This window comes from Trematomus bernacchii, unplaced genomic scaffold (assembly GCF_902827165.1).
Source record: "Trematomus bernacchii unplaced genomic scaffold, fTreBer1.1, whole genome shotgun sequence".
Taxonomy (NCBI): domain Eukaryota; kingdom Metazoa; phylum Chordata; class Actinopteri; order Perciformes; family Nototheniidae; genus Trematomus; species Trematomus bernacchii.
In genome coordinates this window covers 43,368-68,759 of record NW_022987865.1, presented here as the reverse complement: position 1 = coordinate 68,759, position 25,392 = coordinate 43,368, and the positions used below count along the sequence as shown (strand labels likewise).

At 43.0% G+C, this 25,392-nt stretch overlaps 1 protein-coding gene across 1 annotated transcript; it reads left to right on the top strand.

Annotated features, from left to right (window-relative positions):
* dennd6b (DENN/MADD domain containing 6B) lies at positions 1-24,998 on the top strand. The gene is given in 21 exon segments (XM_034113539.1): positions 1-228; positions 485-523; positions 639-681; positions 768-825; positions 827-878; positions 1,795-1,875; positions 2,034-2,139; positions 2,232-2,311; positions 2,775-2,837; positions 2,921-3,012; positions 12,107-12,229; positions 13,292-13,387; positions 15,620-15,714; positions 15,796-15,861; positions 15,931-15,995; positions 16,152-16,241; positions 16,336-16,389; positions 18,683-18,792; positions 18,878-18,980; positions 22,685-22,759; positions 24,717-24,998. Coding segments are annotated over 21 exon segments (1,764 nt in total). The 5' UTR covers positions 1-105; the 3' UTR covers positions 24,867-24,998.
* Positions 24,999-25,392: the final 394 nt, after the last annotated feature.

The following is a 25,392-nucleotide window of genomic DNA, read 5'->3' as shown; positions in this document are numbered from 1 at the left end:
CTCTCTCGTCCTCTCTCCCTCCCTCTCTCTCTCTCTCGTGATGATGGAGGACCGGAGGATGAACCGGAGAGCAGAGCCGTGTACCAGAGCTCCTCACGGCCGCTGATGGAGCTGTGTGCCGGCTCCGGGTCTCCAGAAGAAGAAGAAGCTCCGTGGAGCCGCTTCTCCCGCTGGCTGGAGTGTGTGTGTGTGGTGACCTTCGACCTGGAGCTGGGCCAGGCGCTGGAGGTAGCTGTGAGCTTAGCTGTTAGCTTAGCATCGTTAGCATCAGCCGATTCTCTCTGTTTACACACACACATACACACACACACACACACACACACACACACACACACACACACACACACACACACACTTACATCGCAACACCAAACAACATGTATACATTAATGTATTTAAAAAATGTTAACATGTTCAGATTCATAAAATGCTGTGGTGTGTGTGTGTGTGTGTGTGTGTGTGTGTGTGTGTGTGTGTGTTTCAGCTGGTGTATCCTCAGGATGTGAAGCTCACTGAGAAGGAGGTCAGATTTATATCTCTTTATAATCATAGTATTTATATCTCTGTGTATTAATAGTATTAGTGTCTCTGTGTGTATATATATATATATATATATATATGTTTCTGTGTGTTTTCAGAAGAGCAGTATCTGCTACCTGTCCTTCCCCGACTCGTACTCAGGTAAGCTCTTTATATATTATTATTTATTTATGTATTATTATGTGATGTGTGTAGTCAGAGGTGACAGTGTGGACTCCATTTCCCAGGATGCCTTGGGGATACTCAGTTCAGCTTCAGGCTGCGTCAGTCTGTGGGCCGGAGGGGGGGGGGGCCGCGAGGAGGAGGTCTACAACCGGGACGCCCCCCCCACCCTAAAGGTACCCTACTCTATATACTCTAGGGCTGCACCATATTGGAAAAAACTGACATTGCGATTTTCCCCCTGCGATATATATATATTTATAAATTGCGATATGAAAAATTACAGGAATTGAAGAAAAGACAGTTTTTTCTGTCCGCAAACCATCCTTTCTTGAACTTTAATTCTATAAAATTGGTATTTTTGTAACTATATTTAACCGGATGAAGGATTTTAGTCACGGACGTCTGGATCTGAAGTTATCAGAGCAACAAGCTGAGCTAGCTCGGTTAGCAGCGCTGAACTGAAACACATGAAACTACTTTGTTCAATGTTTCTACCTTTCATCTCCCGCTCCGTTTGCTTTGGAGAGTTGGTTGTGATCGGTGGTTTGCTGTCACTCCCTCAGGGACCCTGACATGAGAGCCGCGTGGGTTTTCGTTTTGTAGCAAGCAGCAAAAGAATTGTAACACGACGTGTTTGAGTTAATTTGCCTAATTAATATCGCAAGTCCTAAAAAATAAATAAATAAAAATCGCACGTCCTGCGATGTGAATATCGCGATTATCGTCACGACACGATATATCGTGCAGCCCTAATATACTCTATACTAATATATATTATAATATATATATTATAATTTATTATATATTATATATTGCGTGTCTGTCTCTCTGTGTGTGTGTGTGTGTGTGTGTGTGTGTGTGTGTGTGTGTGTGTGTGTGTGTGTGTGTGTGTGTGTGTGTGTGTGTGTGTGTGTGTGTGTGTGTGTGTGTGTGTGTGTGTGTGTGTGTGTGTGTGTGTGTGTGTGTGTGTGTGTGTGTGTGTGTGTGTGTGTGTGTGTGTGTGTGTGTGTGTGTGTGTGTGTGTGTGTGTGTGTGTGTGTGTGTGTGTGTGTGTGTGTGTGTGTGTGTGTGTGTGTGTGTTTTTCTCAGACGGAGGTCTCCCATTTCTTCGGCTTTGTTTACTTCAGGCAGGTGAAGGACGCCTCGGTGAAGAGAGGGTACTTCCAGAAGGTCATTGCATTAATATTATGTATTTATTATATATATTATTTATATATATTTATATATATTATTTATATATATTATTATATATATTTATATATATAATAATATATTATTTATATATATTATTATATATATTGATATACATGATATCCTCTCTATTCCAGTCTCTCGTGCTGTTATCTCGACTGCCCTTCCCCCCCCTGTTCCAGACTCTTCTACAGATCGTGGCTCCGGAGTTCTTTGAGAAACTGGAGCCGTGCCTGGAGACAGGTGATGATGTCATGACTCTGGACCAATCAGAACAGCAGGTATTATGACATCACTCGGACAGGTCACATGACGTCTCTCTCTCCTCCTCACAGTGTGCAACGAGATCGACCAATGGCCTGCCCCCGTTCCCGGGCTGAGCCTCACCCTGCCGCTGATGGGCCTGGTCCTGCAGGTGGGACTTATTTTTCATTTTCATTTAATCGTTTATTTGAACCGGGACTTTAAAGGTGGGGTAGGTAAGTTTGAGAAACCGGCTGGAGATACACTTGTTGTTATATTCCATGGAATGCTCTTAACATCCCGATAGCAATGAATATCTGAAGTGCTTTGACAACAAATCCATAAATAAATATCATCAGTGGAAGCTGTAGTACTGTAAAAAGCACGACCAATCATCTGAGCCGGCCCGGCTAAAATAACTGGATGGCCTACCTGCCTGTCAGCCTTCCATCTGTGCACAAACTTATCTCGTGCCCTCATTGGTCATGTGCACGTTCGTGTGTGTTGGAGGAGGGGCTCTGTGAGGAAGTGGCAGATTTTCTCCGGTTGTGTATTTTCAAATTCTCGCGATCTCGAGCCGGTTTCTCCAAAATTAAGGAAAAGTATATAGAGTATATGAAGGTGTGTCTCTTCAGGTGCGGGTCCCCTCCAGGAGTGATAAGCCCGGAGGAAGTCCAGTGAGACAGAGCGCTGCAGAGGTCAGGAGGTCACACCTTTATTTATAACACTGTTAACCAGACGACGGGTCAATAAAGTTGTATTATTATTCTCTGTGTCTCAGAACCTGCTACGGACCCCCACGGTGCTACGGACCCCCACGGTGCTACGGACCCCCACGGTGCTGCCCAGCATCCACGAGCTGGACCTCTTCAGGTACTCATATCATTTATATATACAGTGGAGGAAATAAGTATTTGACCCCTTGAAGATTTTGTAAATATTATATCAATTTGTGGAGGAAACTTCTGTGTAGCAATGCATGGAGTCACCGACTCAGGAAGGAGACACGGTGAGAGTTGGAGCTTTGATGTCAAACACTGATGGGTTTATTCAGAGTATTCGGCCGGAGGATTCACATCACAAATCAAAGAGTCAGAGGTTCTGACCACACGGTAGAGTTGCCACATCAATTCTGAAGAACCTCTCTCTATGCTAGACCTTTGAACTGGTTCACAGAGAATCAACATCTCTGAAGGAGTAGACTAAACACTGAATCATCTGCGTCCGACGCTCATGGCCTCAAGGATTTCACATCCTAGAGCCCACAAACACCGATAAAGAAGTGCTTCAGTGTTCCCACAACAATTACCCTACGTGCCAGTCAAGTTGACCGGTCACACACTGGTGACAACAACACATATGGCACCAAGGCCTTTCCTTAGAGGAGATAACACATGTCAGAGTAAAAGGTTAGATATCTAGAAGAATTATTCCTTAACAGTTCCTCTCTTTTTATCATTTTTGATAACCTTAAAACATTAGTCTAATAATAATTCTGGTCAATACTTAAATCAATAGGCGTCTTCAGATTCGAGTGTGGTCTCACCTTACATTCAATTACATCACAAAGTAGAATAAGATTGAAACATTCAATCACAATGATTGATACAGGCAATCATAATAGGAACAATTATCTCTCATCAGTGTTTGGAGCATCTTTTGTCAATAAACACAATAATGAACACACATAAAAACACAGATACATAATAGCATTTAAACCATTAGTTAATGTCATTTATCAAACTATAAAATGAAAACCAGAAACAGCTTAAAGATTTGCTTTAAGGCAATCACTAGTCAAAAGCATTTCAAACTTAGGATCATCAGAGATCCAGCTAAGGCATAACATTCACAGCTAAGGTATAACATTCACAGCTAAGGCATAACATTCACAGCTAAGGTATAACATTCACAGCTAAGGTATAACATTCACAGCTAAGGTATAACATTCACAGCTAAGGTATAACATTCACAGCTAAGGCATAACATTCACAGGTGATTTGATCAATCTGTAATCTGCAAAGTTGCAGTGTCCTCAATTTTAGGATTACTTTACGTTTACTTCATTACGCTTTAGCCAAGAGTAAGGCACTTAGTCTTAGTAAAATCAATACATTCATTTTAGTCTGAAAAGGAAAAGTTAGGCAAATATTCAAAGACTTTTGTAAAAACCTGGAAAGGAAAGATTAAACATTCTTAAAACTTTAATTCATACATTTGTGAATGCTACAACTGATCTGCACCAAATTAAGTCTATCAATTATTCTTATTAGCCATACTTACCTGATCATCTACCTATGGTACTTGGAAAGGGTTCTTCTGTGTTTATCTAATGTTGAATATAGAATATCAATTTCTTTAAATTATACTTCTCTAATTTGAGGATCAAATATGCTACATAATTGTTATATTAATTATTATAAATATTTGTTTTGGGCCAAAACTGAAATTAATCCAGTACTTGAAACATCATGTTAGGTCTGTCTGTGCATGGATAATACATTACAGAGTTGTGTTGTTAAGCCTGAGTGCTGGATGATTAAGGATATTAACATTATCTGTTATAATATTAGAAATACCTTATTATTCAATACTTTATAATCTGAAAATATTTATTTATTAATTTTGTTTAGTGTGAAAGTGTAATCTGATCTGACAAAATATATTTATCACCACTACTTAACACATGTCTGGTCATTGGAAATATAAAAACAATCACTAATTGTACATCTTTAAACATCTGGTCATTCAATTCAAAGTTCATCTTTGTACGAGAGCTGGAAGAACATGTCCGCCAGGCTTCCTGACTCGTTCTCCTCCTCCCTTTATGACACCGAGTGTCTGGTGTGTAAAGGCATCCTGATACTGTAGATTAGCACTGAGGTGCTGATTGGCTCAAACTCTTCTCCATCAGAGCGCCATAATTTCAACCCCCCAATTGCTCTGCTTTTGTGTGGCTCATTCAGTGAGCACTGTAGCTGACCCCCCAGTGAGACGGAGGCTCATCCTGCCTGTATTCCTTCTGCTATCTGCTTGAGTACAACTGCGTATTCCTGATGCATCCAGGTGTCCCCCCCGTGATGGGAGAGGTTAGGAAGACATCAAACTCCTCCAAGAAACATGGAACCTTGTATTATAGAAGCCTCTGAAGCCCTCGCTCGTCCTGCAGGGTGGTCTGCTAGAGCCCACCGAGCAGGAAGATGAAGACAAGAACCCCCTCTTATCAGAAAGATGAAGAGAAGCATCCCATCTTATCAGAAAGGTGAAGAGAAGCATCCCATCTTATCAGAAAGATGAAGAGAAGAACCCCCTCTTATCAGAAAGATGAAGAGAAGAACCCCCTCTTATCAGAAAGATGAAGAGAAGAACCCCCTCTTATCAGAAAGGTGAAGAGAAGCATCCCATCTCGAACGACCTGGTGCTTCCTTGCACGTGGCTGGGGGTGCTCTCTGCACCCGGAGAGTGTGACCCTCTCTCTCTGACCCTTGGCCTTGAGAGCTGTCCTAGTTATTGGGTTAACACCTGATAGGGATGTTTTTCTGAGTGAAGACAACTCAAAGTAATGGATTAGCACATTATCAATTAATTACTAAAATAGGATAGGCCCCTCAGAATGATTTGGGAGCCTTCCTGACACATGCACATTATCATTTTGAAGGTTTGTGTTAGTCATTGAACAAGAATCATATACTCATCAGTCCATAGCAGAGACATGTTATTGTAAGTTAAAGGTGAGCTTGTCCCTGTGGATATAACCCCTTCTCAATGATTCTAAATGTATATTAATTCACCATTTACCTTTTGATAACATATTAGTTTATCAGAAATATAATCAATTACTCAATATAAAATCAATTACTCAATATAATTGACTCTTCCCTCCCTTTTCTTACATATGGTACATATGAAATAATAACTTAGGAGTCTATTTAAGCATGGTATAGTTTATAATCTATTAATCGAGAAGACTCAGTATCACCTGTGTGCAGAAACCCATTATGATAAACATATATTATGGAGGAAATGGATACATTTGTTGAAAAACAAAGCTTATCTGATTTGGGAGGAAAAGTTTCATCCCTTTAACATCTGAGTTATTACTGAAGGCATAGCATGAATGATACTGGGTGTCTGAGGGTGTCATTACTGAGAAATGTCAAACAACATCAAAACCTTACATTTGAAAATAGGTTTGCATTCCTCCACTGAAGGTGACGTTATCATTGGAAACAATAAAAGCTAATTGTTTTGATGTAGAATCTATACATTGAATCGTTAGAGCAGAACAGAATGGTTGTATTGTAGCCTGAGTTTCGTGCAGCCTTTAGTTTTACCAGGTGGAAACATTGTCTATGTAATGTGAATACATGTAGAACTAGACATTAAGAGACCCCTGACATTAGGCCTATTTGAACAATAGTAGGGGCTTTTACCAGCTCGCCCACTTACAGGCATCATAGCAGTCTGAATAGCCTTAAAAACAACCCACTCTGCGGTAACGAGAGTCATGTATCTGAACCAAATGCCCTAAGTGAAGCCGTTAGTCTCATCTGACTGACCCAAGGGTTGGTGCTGGTGTGACAGGGAGGCTTCCAAGTGTTCATAGCAGATGTCATGCTTTCAGGTCATGGCTCAGTGGGGGGGAGCAGACCCATGTGAGACAGTATCAACGGCTGTAATGTTCAGTTTGAGGAGTGTCATTCTCTCTGGGAGCAGGAAATGGTGTCCATTCAGACCAGACCATTAATGTCATGTAGAGCAGCCATAGCATCTCTGTGACTGCACTCAGCCGGATTGCAGCAGGGCAGAACTGGGTGACTTTTAGTGAAGCCGTCCAAGGCCATAGACAACATGGAACCACGTACTAACAAAAGGGACACAAGGTCATCAATGTCTCTCTTTACCTTTGGCCTGATTGTAAAACAAATTAGTGGAAGAAATGTGGAACACTAATCCATCATCATGTGACATTTAGAGTTAATTTAAATAATTACTTATGGGTTGACGTCAAATTAACATTAACATTAGAACTAAAGTCAGTCAAAATTGGACGTGCACGGATCAGAATCTAATCAATACACCATTTTCCCAGCTCTGTAATGAAAAGGATATCAAGATTAGGTACATTACAGGAGTGATAAAACATCCAAACATGCACACTTATCTTATTCTAGTAGAGATTAGAGGACAGGTCTAATGCTGTGAACAAAATGATCAAGTCAAGTTATTTTATCTTATTCTACATTTAATTTAATAATTAATCTTAAATTACTAATAACTTTAAAGAAGGCAACAATTTACAATGTGGATAAGGTGACTACTTATCCAAAGTGTGTGTGTGTGTGTGTGTGTGTGTGTGTGTGTGTGTGTGTGTGTGTGTGTGTGTGTGTGTGTGGTGTGTGTGTGTGTGTGTGTGTGTGTGTGTGTGTGTGTGTGTGTGTGTGTGTGTGTGTGTGTGTGTGTGTGTGTGTGTGTGTGTGTGTGTGTGTGTGTGTGTGTGTGTGTGTGTGTGTGTGTGTGTGTGTGTGTGTGTGTGTGTGTGTGTGTGTGTGTGTGTGTGTGTGTGTGTGTGTGTGTGTGTGTGTGTGTGTGTGTGTGTGTGGGTGTGTGAACAGCTTGTCTGCCCAAGGTTAAAACATTTGGGACAGCAGTGAGAATGTTATGAGAAACAATTTGTTGCTTAGACTGAACTCGAAAGAAGCTGAGATTAGAACATTTTAAATAAATCAAAACACTTGCACATTAATTAAATACATTTGACATTTAGCTTGAGCTGGGTTCAATACTTTCTTTATGGTATTTAAATTGGGCTCAAGTAGAACCTTTACATGGATTCGGCTTGCAACACAAAGTGATACCGATCTCTGTCTGTTATGATTTGAAAGTCTCATGATTTAAAGTGTAGGGCTGTGAAGGAGAGGCCCTTGGAAAACAACCTCTACTTCTTTTAACTGTAATTACTTATTGTAAAGAGATTGCAACATTATACTTTTTAAAGAATTGCTCAATTCATTTAACACATTTATTATGCACTCTGTAATGAAAACGTCAACAAATATATTGATCCTGGCTTAACCAGCGACCTTTACTCTTTTGTTCATAAGCTCCGTTTCAGAAAACTTGTCAGTAGTTTAACAACTATTATAATTGTAGTAATGTCTATGGAGACCAATTGGTTGATACGAGAAATCATTTGAAGCAGTTTAATAAAGAATGTTAAACTATATTTAAAACTGTAATTAAAACTTCAACTTATATTAATTATCTGAATCCAGTGGCCAGTTGGAATAGATAATCAACAAAGTTTCCATTTTGCAGCAACAGCGCAAAAGGTTTCAACAATAATTTGTATTATGTCCGAGTCTAGTTCTGTCTTATCAGCTTTGTTTCGGAATGTGTTCAATACATTACGTTTTTTTCATTATTACCAAACAATACATAGATTTAAGAATAAATGAAACAAATAATACAACATTGACCTAAAACAGCAGACAGATTTTGCCACCCTGACCTCCTCAGGCAGGTCTTTACGACCAGCAGTGATGCCTCTGAGGGTCTCAGGAGTGCAGGACGGGGCATAGGGTTTATAAAAGGTCACAAACATATCTTAACATACCAGCAATACAATTTAAGAATGTATTCTTAAAGTAATATAATCTTCTCTTCTTCTTACACCTACAGCGCACACCCTGAACAGTGTGCTCCTTGTTTACATTTCCTCTGCACACTCAGATGCAGCGCACACCCTGAACAGTGTGCTTCTTGTTTACATTTCCTCTGCACACTCAGATGCAGGACATAAAACACTCTTTTGCTATTTATTTTCATTTTGCAGCACATCTATACTACCAGAATTTTGCAAAACACTATATATTATTTATCTTTCTCAAGTCATTTACTTTTGGTGAGTTAACTAAAGCTTAGTTTATTTTACTCTGGCTATGGACTGATTCATTATTAGTTGTTACAAAACATGCACAAGACGGCGGTTAGACAAACCAATATAGACCCCTGATACAAACAATCAGACAAACAAACATGATGAACTCGTAATAAACACCAGCGTGACAGCAAAGTTCATCCAGCTCAATTTAGTCCGGATTAAAGAGGTTTCAGAGGGGGTAGGGATATGATCTCTCCCAATGGGAACCCAGTGGGGTACCTTGACTCGTACCTCCACCCTTGTATACAAGTCCTTAGATCGGTGCCTGAAGACCGTCCAAGAGCAATAACTAGCTTATCCTCTTGCGACCCCACTATCCCTGCTCTAGTGGTGCTATGCCCCCCCGATCAGGAGCACATAGACTTTTTTCCTCTACCCTTTCTATCCGAAACCACACAGTTAACTGTAGTCCTACTCGACCAGCCTACACACCTCCCATCATGTTCATCCCAACGATGAAACACAGTTTTGTTCTACACTTGCATACCACTGCCCACCCATGATCAATTAGCCTATAATTTTATGTATGCACCCCGGACCGGCACCAGCTCCTCCAGCAATGTAGGGAGCCTGTCGCATCAGGTAATACACGCACCTCGCACCTGCCAACACGTCGTAAACGGCCACAAGCCACGAGAGTGCTTTTAAACAGTCTCGTTTTTAATAGAGACGGCGGTGGTGTGAGTTAAAGCTATAGACAAAAGCTGTGATTTTCTCCCTCTGAGTTCACGGCACCAGCTCATGCAGATACGGGGAGGTATTTGACACACATTCCCCGGAGCTGCAGCAGCTGGAGCCGTGTTTTTGTTAGAGGCGCTGGGGGTAATATCTCTGGCTGCTTTAGTTAACTGCTAGTGTTGGCCGCTGAAACCCCCGGAATCTCGGCGATTTGTTCATTACAAATCTCTATTTTGATTTCACACAGAAGTTCCACTTTACTGCTGCCCTCATTAAGGTCTTTTTAAACATCTCCGTGTATGCCTGCACGGCACATAAGTCCCGAGCAGCACACACACAGAGGGAACCAGCCAAGACAGAGTCCCTGGATGATCCCCTGGGGTTAATAGCCCCAAATGTTCATTAACCAAAACGAAACGCAGCCGCTTAGCTTCACAGATAATTTTAGGATACCGTCAATCACAGATTCTGGTAAGGCAATGTCCAAATGTAGATTTGAAATCACACTTACCAGTCTCTGAAGATCTGTTGGTATCCTGCCGACAACGCCAATTTGTGGAGGAAACTTCTGTGTAGCAATGCATGGAGTCACCGACTCAGGAAGGAGACACGGTGAGAGTTGGAGCTTTGATGTCAAACACTGATGGGTTTATTCAGAGTATTCGGCCGGAGGATTCACATCACAAATCAAAGAGTCAGAGGTTCTGACCACACGGTAGAGTTGCCACGTCAATTCTGAAGAGCCTCTCTCTATGCTAGACCTTTTAACAGGTTCACAGAGAATCAACATCTCTGAAGGAGTAGACTAAACACTGAATCATCTGCGTCCAACGCTCATGGCCTCAAGGATTTCACATCCTAGAGCCCACAAACACCGATAAAGAAGTGCTTCAGTGTTCCCACAACAATTACCCTACGTGCCAGTCAAGTTGACCGGTCTCACACTGGTGACAACAACACATATGGCACCAAGGCCTTTCCTTAAAGGAGATAACACATGTCAGAGTAAAAGGTTAGATATCTAGAAGAATTATTCCTTAACACATATCATATTATATTATCCATCCATCTTCTCCCTCTTATCCGTGGTCGGGTCGTGGAGGTAGCAGTTCCAGCAGAGAGCCCCAAATGTCCATGCTCGCGCCAGGGCCATAAATGTCCGATGAGCCAAACCTTTTCTTTCAAAACAAAGCTGGCAGCTGAGGTGGCAGCTGGGGTGGCAGCTGGGGTGGCAGCTGAGGTGGCAGCTGGGGTGGCAGCTGGGGTGGAAGCTGGGGTGGCAGCTGGGGTGGCAGCTGAGGTGGCAGCTGGGGTGGCAGCTGAGGTGGCAGCTGGGGTGGCAGCTGAGGTGGCAGCTGGGGTGGCAGCTGGGGTGGCAGCTGAGGTGGCAGCTGGAGTGGCAGCTGAGGTGGCAGCTGGGGTGGCAGCTGAGGTGGCAGCTGGGGTGGCAGCTGGGGTGGCAGCTGGGGTGGCAGCTGAGGTGGCAGCTGAGGTGGCAGCTGGGGTGGCAGCTGAGGTGGCAGCTGGGGTGGCAGCTGGGGTGGCAGCTGAGGTGGCAGCTGGGGTGGCAGCTGGGGTGGCAGCTGGGGTGGCAGCTGAGGTGGCAGCTGGAGTGGCAGCTGGGGTGGCAGCTGGGGTGGCAGCTGGGGTGGCAGCTGGGGTGGCAGCTGGGGTGGCAGCTGAGGTGGCAGCTGGGGTGGCAGCCTATGCACCACCGCCCCTCGCCCTCCATGATCAAGCGGCTTCTCCGATTTTGTTGTCAATGTTTTAACTGAACTGTGTTACTGTTCACATATAAGTAAACATTACGTTTGAATGATTTAGTGAGCTGGTGTTATTCTGTTCAAACCACAAACCACATGTTGGCTATTTCAGCACCACGGACTGTCCACCTACTTATTGATCCACGATCAGCGTCAGTGCACCCCGCTGCCAGATTGTGCCTGTGCTGTGTTCACTCTCAACATGGATAAAAGTACAATAAGCATTCTTCAGGTGTAGGTAGATTCTCTATTCGGACATTATAGCCTATATGTGCGACTGTCGGTCCGATATTGTAAAAAAGAAAAATTCTCACAATAATCTTTTATTTTTATTCTCAAAATAATTTTCCGGGCCAAATATTATTGCTGGCGGGCCGCCAATGGCCCGCGGGCCGCCTATTGCCGACCCATGCTGTATATAGTAAATGTGAGGTAAAGTCTGTCGCCAATGTAACCGGTTAGAACTGGAAGTGGCGATGAGGTCTTAAAATGTGTGGAAAGGGTCTTAAAAAAGGTCTTAAATTACATTTGACTTCAGGATTCCTGCAGATACCCTGATTATGTGATATGATATTCTATCCAGGTGTTTCCAGTCGGTGCTGGTTCACCTGCAGGTGTTGTGGGAGCTGCTGTTGCTAGGGGAACCGCTGGTTGTCATGGCACCGTCTCCCACCGTCTCCTCGGAAACCGTGCTGGCTCTCATCAGGTATTTACAGTATTGACATATACCCTATATTTACTGTACATACTGTATACATACCCTATATTTACTGTATTTACTGTATACATACCCTATATTTACTGTACATACTGTATACATACCCTATATTTACTGTATTTACTGTATACATACCCTATATTTACTGTACATACTGTATACATACCCTATATTTACTGTACATACTGTATACATACCCTATATTTACTGTATTTACTGTATACATACCCTATATTTACTGTACATACTGTATATATACCCTATATTTACTGTACATACTGTATACATACCCTATATTTACTGTACATACTGTATACATACCCTATATTTACTGTATTTACTGTATACATACCCTATATTTACTGTACATACAGTAATATATACAGTAAATATAGGGTATATATTTACTGTACATAGGCCTACTGTTAATATGTACTGTATACATATATACAGTGCATAAATATATATACCCTATATTTTTTACTGTAGATATACAGTATATATTACAGTATATATTACAGTATATATTACAGTGTATATTACAGTATATATTATAGTATATATTACAGTGTATATTACAGTATATATTACAGTATATATTACAGTATATATTACAGTGTATATTACAGTATATATTACAGTGTATATTACAGTGTATATTACAGTATATATTACAGTATATATTACAGTGTATATTACAGTGTATATTACAGTATATATTACAGTGTATATTACAGTGTATATTACAGTATATATTACAGTATATATTACAGTGTATATTACAGTATATATTACAGTGTATATTACAGTATATATTACAGTATATATTACAGTATATATTACAGTATATATTACAGTGTATATTACAGTGTATATTACAGTATATATTACAGTGTATATTACAGTGTATATTACAGTATATATTACAGTGTATATTACAGTATATATTACAGTATATATTACAGTGTATATTACAGTATATATTACAGTATATATTACAGTGTATATTACAGTATATATTACAGTGTATATATACACGTCTCTCCTCAGTATGATCAGTCCTCTGAGGTTCTGCTGTGATTTCCGGCCGTACTTCACCATCCACGACTCAGAGTTCAGAGAATACACCACCAGGACCCAAGCCCCGTGAGACACCTGTCTGTCTGTCTGTCTGTCTGACTGTCTGTCTGTCTGTCTGACTGTCTGTCTGTCTGACTGACTGACTGTTTGTCTGTCTGTCTGACTGACTGACTGACTGTTTGTCTGTCTGTCTGTCTGTCTGACTGTCTGTCTGTCTGACTGACTGTCTGTCTGACTGTCTGTCTGTCTGTCTGACTGTCTGTCTGTCTGACTGACTGTTTGTCTGTCTGTCTGACTGACTGACTGACTGTTTGTCTGTCTGTCTGACTGACTGACTGTTTGTCTGTCTGACTGTCTGACTGTCTGTCTGTCTGACTGTCTGACTGTCTGTCTGACTGTCTGACTGACTGTCTGACTGTCTGTCTGTCTGTCTGACTGACTGACTGTTTGTCTGTCTGACTGTCTGTCTGTCTGTCTGACTGTTTGTCTGTCTGTCTGACTGTCTGTCTGTCTGACTGTCTGTCTGTCTGTCTGACTGACTGACTGACTGACTGTTTGTCTGTCTGACTGTCTGACTGTCTGTCTGACTGTCTGTCTGTCTGACTGACTGTCTGTCTGTCTGACTGACTGTTTGTCTGACTGACTGTCTGTCTGTCTGACGGTCTGTCTGACTGTCCCTCACCTGTCTGTCTGACTGTCTGTCTGTCTGTCTGTCTGTCTGTCTGTCTGACTGTCTGTCTGTCTGTCTGTCTGACTGTCTGTCTGTCTGTCTGTCTGTCTGACTGTCTGTCTGTCTGACTGTCTGACTGTCTGACTGTCTGTCTGACTGTCTGTCTGTCTGTCTGACTGTCTGTCTGTCTGTCTGACTGACTGTCTGTCTGTCTGACTGTCTGTCTGACTGTCTGACTGTCTGTCTGTCTGACTGTCTGACTGTCTGTCTGTCTGTCTGACTGACTGTCTGTCTGTCTGTCTGTCTGACTGACTGTTTGTCTGTCTGACTGTCTGACTGTCTGTCTGACTGTCTGTCTGTCTGACTGTCTGTCTGTCTGTCTGTCTGACTGACTGTTTGTCTGACTGACTGTCTGTCTGTCTGACGGTCTGTCTGACTGTCCCTCACCTGTCTGTCTGACTGTCTGACTGTCTGTCTGACTGACTGACTGTTTGTCTGTCTGACTGACTGTTTGTCTGTCTGACTGTCTGACTGTCTGTCTGTCTGACTGTCTGTCTGTCTGTCTGTCTGACTGTCTGACTGTCTGTCTGTCTGACTGACTGACTGTTTGTCTGACTGTCTGACTGTCTGACTGTCTGTCTGTCTGACTGTCTGTCTGTCTGTCTGACTGATTGTTTGTCTGACTGACTGTCTGTCTGTCTGACGGTCTGTCTGACTGTCCCTCACCTGTCTGTCTGACTGACTGTCTGTCTGTCTGTCTGTCTGTCTGTCTGACTGACTGACTGTTTGTCTGTCTGACTGTCTGTCTGACTGTCTTTCTGTCTGACTGACTGTTTGTCTGACTGACTGTCTGTCTGTCTGGCGGTCTGTCTGACTGTCCCTCAACTGTCTGTCTGACTGTCTGTCTGTCTGTCTGACTGTCTGTCTGTCTGTCTGTCTGTCTGTCTGACTGTCTGTCTGTCTGTCTGTCTGTCTGTCTGTCTGTCTGACTGTCTGTCTGACTGACTGTCTGACTGTCTGTCTGACTGTCTGTCTGTCTGGCTGTCTGTCTGTCTGTCTGTCTGACTGTTTGTCTGTCTGACTGTCTGACTGTCTGTCTGACTGTCTGACTGTCTGTCTGTCTGACTGTCTGTCTGTCTGACTGTCTGTCTGACTGTCTGACTGACTGTCTGACTGACTGTCTGACTGTCTGACTGTCTGTCTGACTGTCTGTCTGTCTGTCTGACTGACTGTCTGTCTGTCTGACTGACTGTTTGTCTGTCTGACTGTCTGACTGTCTGACTGTCTGACTGTCTGTCTGACTGTCTGTCTGTCTGACTGTCTGTCTGTCTGTCTGTCTGTCTGTCTGTCTGTCTGACTGTCTGACTGTCTGTCTGTCTGTCTGACTGACTGACTGTTTGTCTGACTGTCTGTCTGTCTGACTGACTGTTTGTCTGACTGACTGTCTGTCTGTCTGACGGTCTGTCTGACTGTCTGTCTGTCTGACTGTCTGTCTGTCTGACTGTCTGTCTGTCTGACGGTCTGTCTGACTGTCCCTCACCTGTCTGACTGACTGTCTGTCTGTCTGACGGTCTGTCTGACTGTCCCTCACCTGTAACCTGTCTGTCTCTCACCTGTCTGTCTCTCAGTCCCTGTGTAGTGCTAGGAGTCACAAACCCGTTCTTCATCAAGACGTTTCAGAACTGGCCTCACGTCCTCAGACTGGGAGAAACAAAGATGGCGGGTAAACCTCTTCCTCCTCCTCCTCCTCTTCTTCCTCCTCTTCCTCTTCCTCCTTTAATCATGCTGCTTTGATGTCTCTCAGGTGATTTACCTAAACAGGTGAAGGTGAAGAAACTCTCCAAACTGAAAACTCTGGACACTAAACCAGGTCCGTCCATGGTCATTCATATAAAAAACTGTTTTAGAAAATAATAACTATATAAATCCATGTCTGCAGGGATCTACACGGCGTTCAAGACCTTTCTCCACAAAGACAAGGTCCTGATTAAAAGACTGCTGAAGGTAAACCTTTATTAATATCATTTCATATGTTATTAATATCATTTCATATATTATTAATATCATTTCATATATTATTAAATGATATTAATAAAGGTTAACCTTTATTAATATCATTTCATATGTTATTAAATATCACTAATACTGAGCTGCGTTCAGGGGATCCAGAGGAAGAGGCCGTCGGAGGTCCAGAGCGCCATCCTGAGGAGACACTTGTTAGAGCTGACCCAGAGCTTCATCATCCCTCTGGTGAGCCAATCACAGAGCAGCATGCTGTATAATCACTTTGCCAGTTCAGCCAATCACAGAGCAGAAAGATGAATCCCTGTGTTCTGTCTGACAGGAGCGCTACATGGCCAGCCTGATGCCTCTGCAGAGATCTGTGTCACCGTGGAAGGTAAACAGGAAGTGACCTTGCGTTACTATTGTGTTGATGTGTTGTGTTGTTGTGTTGACGTGATGACGTGTTGTTGTGTTGACGTGTTGTTGTGTTGATGTGTTGACGTGTTGTTGATGTGTTGACGTGTTGTTGTGTTGACATGTTGTTGTGTTGATGTGTTGTTGTGTTGACATGTTGTTGTGTTGATGTGTTGATGTTTTGACGTGTTGACGTGTTGTGTTGACGTGTTGTTGTGTTGATGTGTTGATGTGTTGATGTGATGTGTTGATGTGTTGATGTGTTGATGTTTTGACGTGTTGATGTGTTGATGTGTTGATGTGATGTGTTGATGTGTTGATGTGTTGATGTGATGTGTTGTGTTGATGTGTTGATGTGATGTGTTGATGTGTTGATGTGATGTGTTGTGTTGATGTGTTGATGTGATGATGTGTTGATGTGTTGATGTGATGTGTTGTGTTGATGTGTTGATGTGTGTGTGTTTCTGTTTGCTGTGTTGCTGTGCTGCTGTGCTTGTTGCTGTGTTGCTGTGTTCTGTGCTGCTGTGCTGTGCTGTTTGCCGTGATGTGTTGCTGTGTTGCTGTGTTGTGTTGGCTGTGTTGTGATGTTGCTGTGTTGGTGTGTGGTGTTGACGTGATGTGTTGATGTGTTGATGTGTTGACGTGATGTGATGTGTTGACGTGATGTGTTGATGTGTTGATGTGTTGATGTGTTGACGTGATGTGATGTGTTGACGTGTTGATGTGTTGATGTGTTGATGTGATGTGTTGACGTGATGTGTTGTGTGTTGATGTGTTGATGTGATGATGTGTTGATGTGTTGATGTGTTCATGTGTTGATGTGTTGATGTGATGATGTGATGATGTGTTGATGTGATGATGTGTTGATGTGATGTGTTGATGTGTTGTGATGATGTGTTGATGTGATGTGATGATGTGATGTGTTGATGTGTTGATGTGTTGATGTGATGATGTGTTGATGTGTTGATGTGATGATGTGATGTGTTGATGTCTGTGCTGCTTGCTGTGTTTGTGCTGCTGTAGGTTTGCTGTGCTGTGCTGCTGTGTTGCTGTGCTGTGTTGCTGTGTTGTTCTGCTTGTTTGTGTGCTTGCTGCTGTGCTGTGTGCTGTTTTGCTTGCTGTGCTGCTGTGCTGTGATTGCTGTGTTGCTGTGTTCTGTGTTGCTGTGCTGCTGTGCTGCGTGTTGCTGTGCTGTGCTGCTGTGATGCTTTGCTGTGTTGCTGTGTTTGCTGTGTTGCTGTGCGTGCTGCTGTGCTGTTGCTGTGGTTGCTGTGCTGTGTTGTGCTGCTTGCTGCTGTGCTGTGTTGCTGTGTTGCTGTGTTGCTGTGTTGCTGTGCTGCCGTGCTGTGTTGCTGTGTTGGTGCTGTGTTGCTGTGTTGGTGCTGTGTTGCTTGTGTTTCCGTGTTGCTGTGTTGCTGTGCTGTGTTTTGTTTGCTGTGCTGTGTTGCGTGTTGCTGTGCTGTGTGCTGTGTTTGCTGTGTTGCTGTGCCGTGCTTGTTTGATGTGTTGACGTGATGTGTTGATGTGTTGATGTGATGTGTTGATGTGTTGACGTGATGTGTTGACGTGATGTGATGTGTTGTTGTGTTGATGTGTTGATGTGATGTGTTGACGTGATGTGTTGATGTGATGTGTTGATGTGTTGACGTGATGTGTTGATGTGTTGATGTGTGATGTGTTGACGTGATGTGTTGATGTGTTGATGTGTTGATGTGATGTGTGATGTGTTGATGTGTTGATGTGATGTGTTGACGTGATGTGTTGATGTGATGTGTTGATGTGTTGATGTGTTGATGTGATGATGTGATGTGTTGATGTGTTGATGTGTTGATGTGATGATGTGTTGACGGTTGATTTGTGAAGTGTTGACGTGTTGATGTGTTGATGTGATGTTGACGTGATGTGTTGATTGATGTGTTGATGTTGATGTGTTGATGTGATGACGTGATGTGGTGATGTGTTGATGTGATGTGTTGATGTGTTGATGTGTTGACGTGATGTGTTGATGTGTTGATGTGTTGATGTGTGCGTGATGTGTTGATGTGTTGATGTGATGTGATGTGTTGATGTGATGTGTTGACGTGATGTGTGATGTGTTGATGTGTTGATGTGATGTGTTGATGTGTTGATGTGTTGATGTGTTGATGTGATGACGTGATGTGTTGATGTGTTGATGTGTTGATGTGATGACGTGATGTGTGATGTGTTGATGTGTTGATGTGTTGATGTGTTGTTGTGTCGATGTGTTGACGTGTTGTTGTGTTGCTTTGCAGACCCCCCCTCAGATCCGGCCCTTCAGTCAGGAGGACTTCCTGTTGTCTCTCGATGACACGGGGCCACAGCTGACCTCTGTGCTGAAAGGTGATTGGCTGGGGCTGTACAGGTGAGGCTCCTTCATGGCTCTGAAACACAGGTAACCTTTACCTCCTCGGTGTGTGTGGAAGATATCAATTAAACTTCTCTGACAGGAAGTTCTTCAGGTCTCCGAACTTTGACGGCTGGTACCGCCAGCGACACAGAGAGATGACTCAGAAACTGGAGAGTCTCCACCTGGAGGTGCTCTGTGATGCCGTGAGTAAGCACACCTGTACACACCTGTACACATCTATACACACCTGTAAACATCAGTACACACCTGTAAACATCAGTACACACCTGTAAACATCAGTACACACCTGTAAACATCTGTACACACCTGGAAACATCTGTACACACCTGTTAACACCTGTACACACCTGTAAACATCAGTACACACCTGTAAACATCAGTACACACCTGTAAACATCAGTACACACCTGTTAACACCTGTACACACCTGTAAACATCAGTACACACCTGTAAACATCAGTACACACCTGGAAACATCAGTACACACCTGTTAACACCTGTACACACCTGTAAACATCAGTACACACCTGTAAACACTCCTTTACACACCTGTAAACATCAGTACACACCTGGAAACATCAGTACACACCTGTTAACACCTGTACACACCTGTAAACATCAGTACACACCTGTAAACATCAGTACACACCTGTAAACATCAGTACACACCTGTTAACACCTGTACACACCTGTAAACATCAGTACACACCTGTAAACATCAGTACACACCTGGAAACATCAGTACACACCTGTTAACACCTGTACACACCTGTAAACATCAGTACACACCTGTAAACACTCCTTTACACACCTGTAAACATCAGTACACACCTGGAAACATCAGTACACACCTGGAAACATCAGTACACACCTGTTAACACCTGTACACACCTGTAAACATCAGTACACACCTGTAAACACTCCTTTACACTCCTTTACACTCCTTTACACACCTGTAATATGTATGTATCTAATACCTAATATATATATATATCATTCCAATAACTTGTATATAGACTCATACTGCACTATTCCACATCATAACTTTATTTCATTTTTATAACTATTATTATTTTTGTATTGCTCATGCTCTTATTGTTATTATGTTATGTTATTATGTTGCATTGTTGGAGAAGCCTGTGACATAAGATTTTCAACTGCATAATTACTCTGTAGCTATGTCAGATTGACAATAAAGAACCTTGAACCTTGTAAACATCAGTACACACCTGTAAACATCAGTACACACCTGTAAACATCAGTACACACCTGGAAACATCAGTACACACCTGGAAACATCAGTACACACCTGTTAACACCTGTACACACCTGTAAACATCAGTACACACCTGTAAACATCAGTACACACCTGGAAACATCAGTACACACCTGTTAACACCTGTACACACCTGTAAACATCAGTACACACCTGTAAACACTCCTTTACACACCTGTAAACATCAGTACACACCTGGAAACATCAGTACACACCTGTAAACATCTGTACACACCTGTTAACACCTGTACACACCTGTAAACATCAGTACACACCTGTAAACATCAGTACACACCTGGAAACATCAGTACACACCTGTTAACACCTGTACACACCTGTAAACATCAGTACACACCTGTAAACACTCCTTTACACACCTGTAAACATCAGTACACACCTGTAAACACTCCTTTACACACCTGGAAACATCAGTACACACCTGTAAACATCAGTACACACCTGTACACACCTGTTAACACCTGTACACACCTGGAAACATCAGTAAACATCAGTACACACCTGTAAACATCAGTACACACCTGTACACACCTGTTAACACCTGTACACATCAGTACACACCTGTAAACATCAGTAAACACCTGTAAACACTCCTTTACACACCTGTTAACATCAGTACACACCTGTTAACATCAGTACACACCTGTACACACCTGTTAACACCTGTACACACCTGTAAACATCAGTACACACCTGGAAACATCTGTACACACCTGGAAACATCTGTACACACCTGTTAACACCTGTACACACCTGTAAACATCAGTACACACCTGTTAACATCAGTACACACCTGTAAACATCAGTACACACCTGTAAACATCAGTACACACCTGTAAACATCAGTACACACCTGTAAACATCAGTACACACCTGTTAACACCTGTACACACCTGTAAACATCAGTACACACCTGTAAACACTCCTTTACACACCTGGAAACATCAGTACACACCTGTAAACATCAGTACACACCTGTAAACATCAGTACACACCTGGAAACATCAGTACACACCTGTAAACATCAGTACACACCTGTTAACATCAGTACACACCTGTAAACATCAGTACACACCTGTACACACCTGTTAACACCTGTACACACCTGTTAACATCAGTACACACCTGGAAACATCAGTACACACCTGTTAACATCAGTACACACCTGTAAACATCAGTACACACCTGGAAACATCAGTACACACCTGTTAACACCTGTACACACCTGTTAACATCAGTACACACCTGTAAACATCAGTACACACCTGTTAACACCTGTACACACCTGTAAACATCAGTACACACCTGGAAACACTCCTTTACACACCTGTTAACATCAGTACACACCTGTTAACATCAGTACACACCTGTTAACATCAGTACACACCTGTTAACATCAGTACACACCTGTACACACCTGTAAACATCAGTACACACCTGTAAACATCAGTACACACCTGTAAACATCAGTACACACCTGGAAACATCAGTACACACCTGGAAACATCAGTACACACCTGGAAACATCAGTACACACCTGTTAACACCTGTACACACCTGTTAACATCAGTACACACCTGTAAACATCAGTACACACCTGTTAACACCTGTACACACCTGTAAACATCAGTACACACCTGGAAACACTCCTTTACACACCTGTTAACATCAGTACACACCTGTTAACATCAGTACACACCTGTTAACATCAGTACACACCTGTTAACATCAGTACACACCTGTACACACCTGTAAACATCAGTACACACCTGTTAACATCAGTACACACCTGTTAACATCAGTACACACCTGTACACACCTGTAAACATCAGTACACACCTGTAAACATCAGTACACACCTGTAAACATCAGTACACACCTGGAAACATCAGTACACACCTGGAAACATCAGTACACACCTGGAAACATCTGTACACACCTGTTAACACCTGTACACACCTGGAAACATCAGTACACACCTGGAAACATCTGTACACACCTGGAAACATCTGTACACACCTGTTAACACCTGTACACACCTGTAAACATCAGTACACACCTGTAAACATCAGTACACACCTGTAAACATCAGTACACACCTGGAAACATCAGTACACACCTGTTAACACCTGTACACACCTGTTAACATCAGTACACACCTGTAAACATCAGTACACACCTGTACACACCTGTAACACCGTACACACCTGTAAACATCAGTACACACCTGGAAACATCAGTACACACCTGGAAACATCAGTACACACCTGGAAACATCAGTACACACCTGGAAACATCAGTACACACCTGGAAACATCTGTACACACCTGTACACACCTGTTAACACCTGTACACACCTGGAAACATCAGTACACACCTGGAAACATCAGTACACACCTGTAAACATCAGTACACACCTGTAAACACTCCTTTACACACCTTTTAACACCTATACACACACCTGGAAACATCAGTACACACATCTGTAAACACCTATACACACACATGTAAACATCTGTACACACCTGGAAACAGCTGTGAACACCTGTACACACCTGTCGGAGTATAAACACCTGTACACACCTGTCCTCAGGACCTGGTGACCTGGACTAAAGATAAATCGGAGGTGGAAACCGTCGACTTGATTCTGAAGCTTCGAGAGAAATTGGTGAGAAAATAAAACCTAAAACATCACCAGCTGTTCCTCAGTAAACAGGAAGTGTGCTTCTGACAGGAAGTGTGTGTCTGACAGGAAGTGTGTGTCTGACAGCAAGTGTGGGTGTTTCTCAATCGCGAGTACGCTTCCTTGGTAGCACATGTCTGCCGAGCATCTTGCTTCAGAAGCGAGTCAAGAATACTTCCTGGCATTCAGAAAACGAAGTGTGGAACAGGCTAGCAAGTGTGCAGGTGTGCGTCATATGAGAGGCCCCGCCTCTTACATCTTCCGCCACAGATTTGGGGAAATTGGTCCGTGCGCAAAGCATTGTGGGGATTTTAAGACCGCAAAGTCTACTCATGTGCAACCTCGATATTTCTCCAAACGGAGTACGCCGGGCTCGGTAGATTTCCAAGTATGCTGGAGATTGGAACAGTACTTCGGCGGCACTCGATGACGTAGCATGCTTGAAATAGTGGCTCTGAAGCAGCTTTACTCGACATTGAGAAACACCCAGAGGCCCTTTCTCATGTCTTCAAATGTTCCTCCTCGACTCCTATCCTCGAGACTTAGTCCCGCCCACAGGAGATGCGAGCGGAGGAGCCGAGGAGGGGAACCGAGGAGAGAGGAGGGTAACCGAGGAGAGAGGAGGGTAACCGAGGAGAGAGGAGGGGAGCCGAGGAGAGAGGAGGGGAACCGAGGAGAGAGGAGGGGAACCGAGGAGAGAGGAGGGGAAGCAGCAGGCGGTTAGAGAAATGAGAACTCCTCTCCTCTGAGCGGTCATTTTAAAGAGACGTCCATTAATGATGACAGGAGGCACAGCAGCCCTCTGTCTGATGGACAGATGTGTTCATGACCACTTCTATATTTACTTTGATTCATTCACAGTGCGGTATAATGAGACAATAACAGGCTACAGATGCGGACATACACACACACACACACACACACACACACACACACACACACACACACACACACATATATGTATATATTTATATAAATATATACAATTTCAGAATCAAACAGAGCACTCTCATAATAACGTAACACTATCAGAGACTGGATATATCCCCCCCCCCCTCTCTGGTCGCTACAATGAGGGAAATAAATGACGGGCCAAAAGTTTTATTTACAAGTATTAAAAGTAAGCAGAGGACACCAAACCAACTGAGACCTGTCTGTCCGCTGCATCTACGCACACACTGTACCACACACACACACACTGTACCACACACACCTACACCACACACACCTACAGCTCCTAAAGCATATCATCAGGCTACAGCCGTTGTGTATTTTATTTTGTGAAGCACTAAATGGTTTTAGAAAAATATCGACTTTGTTTGTAGATATCTACTAAACTAAAGCAAAGAGAGTAGGCCTGTTATACTGAGTGATATATATTATACACACTGCTCTGCTTTCTGCACGGACCTCACAGCTGTTCTCTCTGTAAACATCGCGTCGCGATGAAAGCAGTTAATAAAATAATATCCAGGGGATGCATGCAGAGCTGTGATTGGCTGAGATCAGTCCGGCCGTGCGCCACGACTCTTTGAAACATCTCTGTTGCCGGAAATGCATCCACGAAGGAGCCGTGGAGGACCGTGGAGGACCCATCAGTGTCTCCTCGGTTAGAGCTCCTCCAGAGAGCCTCCTCTCTCCTCTCTCCTCTCCTCTCTCCTCGGTTAGAGCTCCTCCAGAGAGCCTCCTCGACGCTCGATGCTCGGTCCTCGATGTGCATTTCGAGAAATGAGATGTCCTTCAACATGGCGCGCTAAAATTCATTTCCGGGTCACTACCGGAGGACCGAGGAGTCGAGGAGTCGAGGAGGGACATTTGATGACATGAGAAAGGGCCAGAGTGTCTGACAGGAAGTGTGCTTCTGACAGGAAGTGTGTTTCTGACAGGAAGTGTGTGTCTGACAGGAAGTGTGCTTCTGACAGGAAGTGTGTGTGATTTTCAGAATAAAGCATGCAGGCAGCAGCTGCAGCTTAAAGACGGAGTTTTAGACAAACTGGAAAACTTCATCGAGACGATCGTCACGTCTCTACCTGAAGAACTGAGGAGAGTACTGAGTACACACAGTACACACTGTACACACAGTACGCACTGACTACACACTGAATACACACAGTACACACTGAATACACACAGTACACACTGAATACACACTGTACACACTGACTACACACAGTACACACTGACTACACACTGAATACACACAGTACGCACTGTACACACTGACTACACACAGTACACACTGACTACACACTGAATACACACAGTACACACTGACTACACACTGAATACACACAGTACGCACTGTACACACTGAATACACACAGTACACACTGACTACACACTGAATACACACAGTACGCACTGAGTACACACAGTACACACTGACTACACACTGAATACACACAGTACACACTGACTACACACTGAATACACACAGTACGCACTGACTACACACAGTACGCACTGAGTACACACAGTACACACTGACTACACACTGAATACACACAGTACACACTGAATACACACAGAGTACTTTTATTAAGTTGTTTAGTGTTTAATGTGATGCTGTTTGTTTATTATTAGTTATTAATAAAGGTCTGTTTCATATCAGAGGGTTA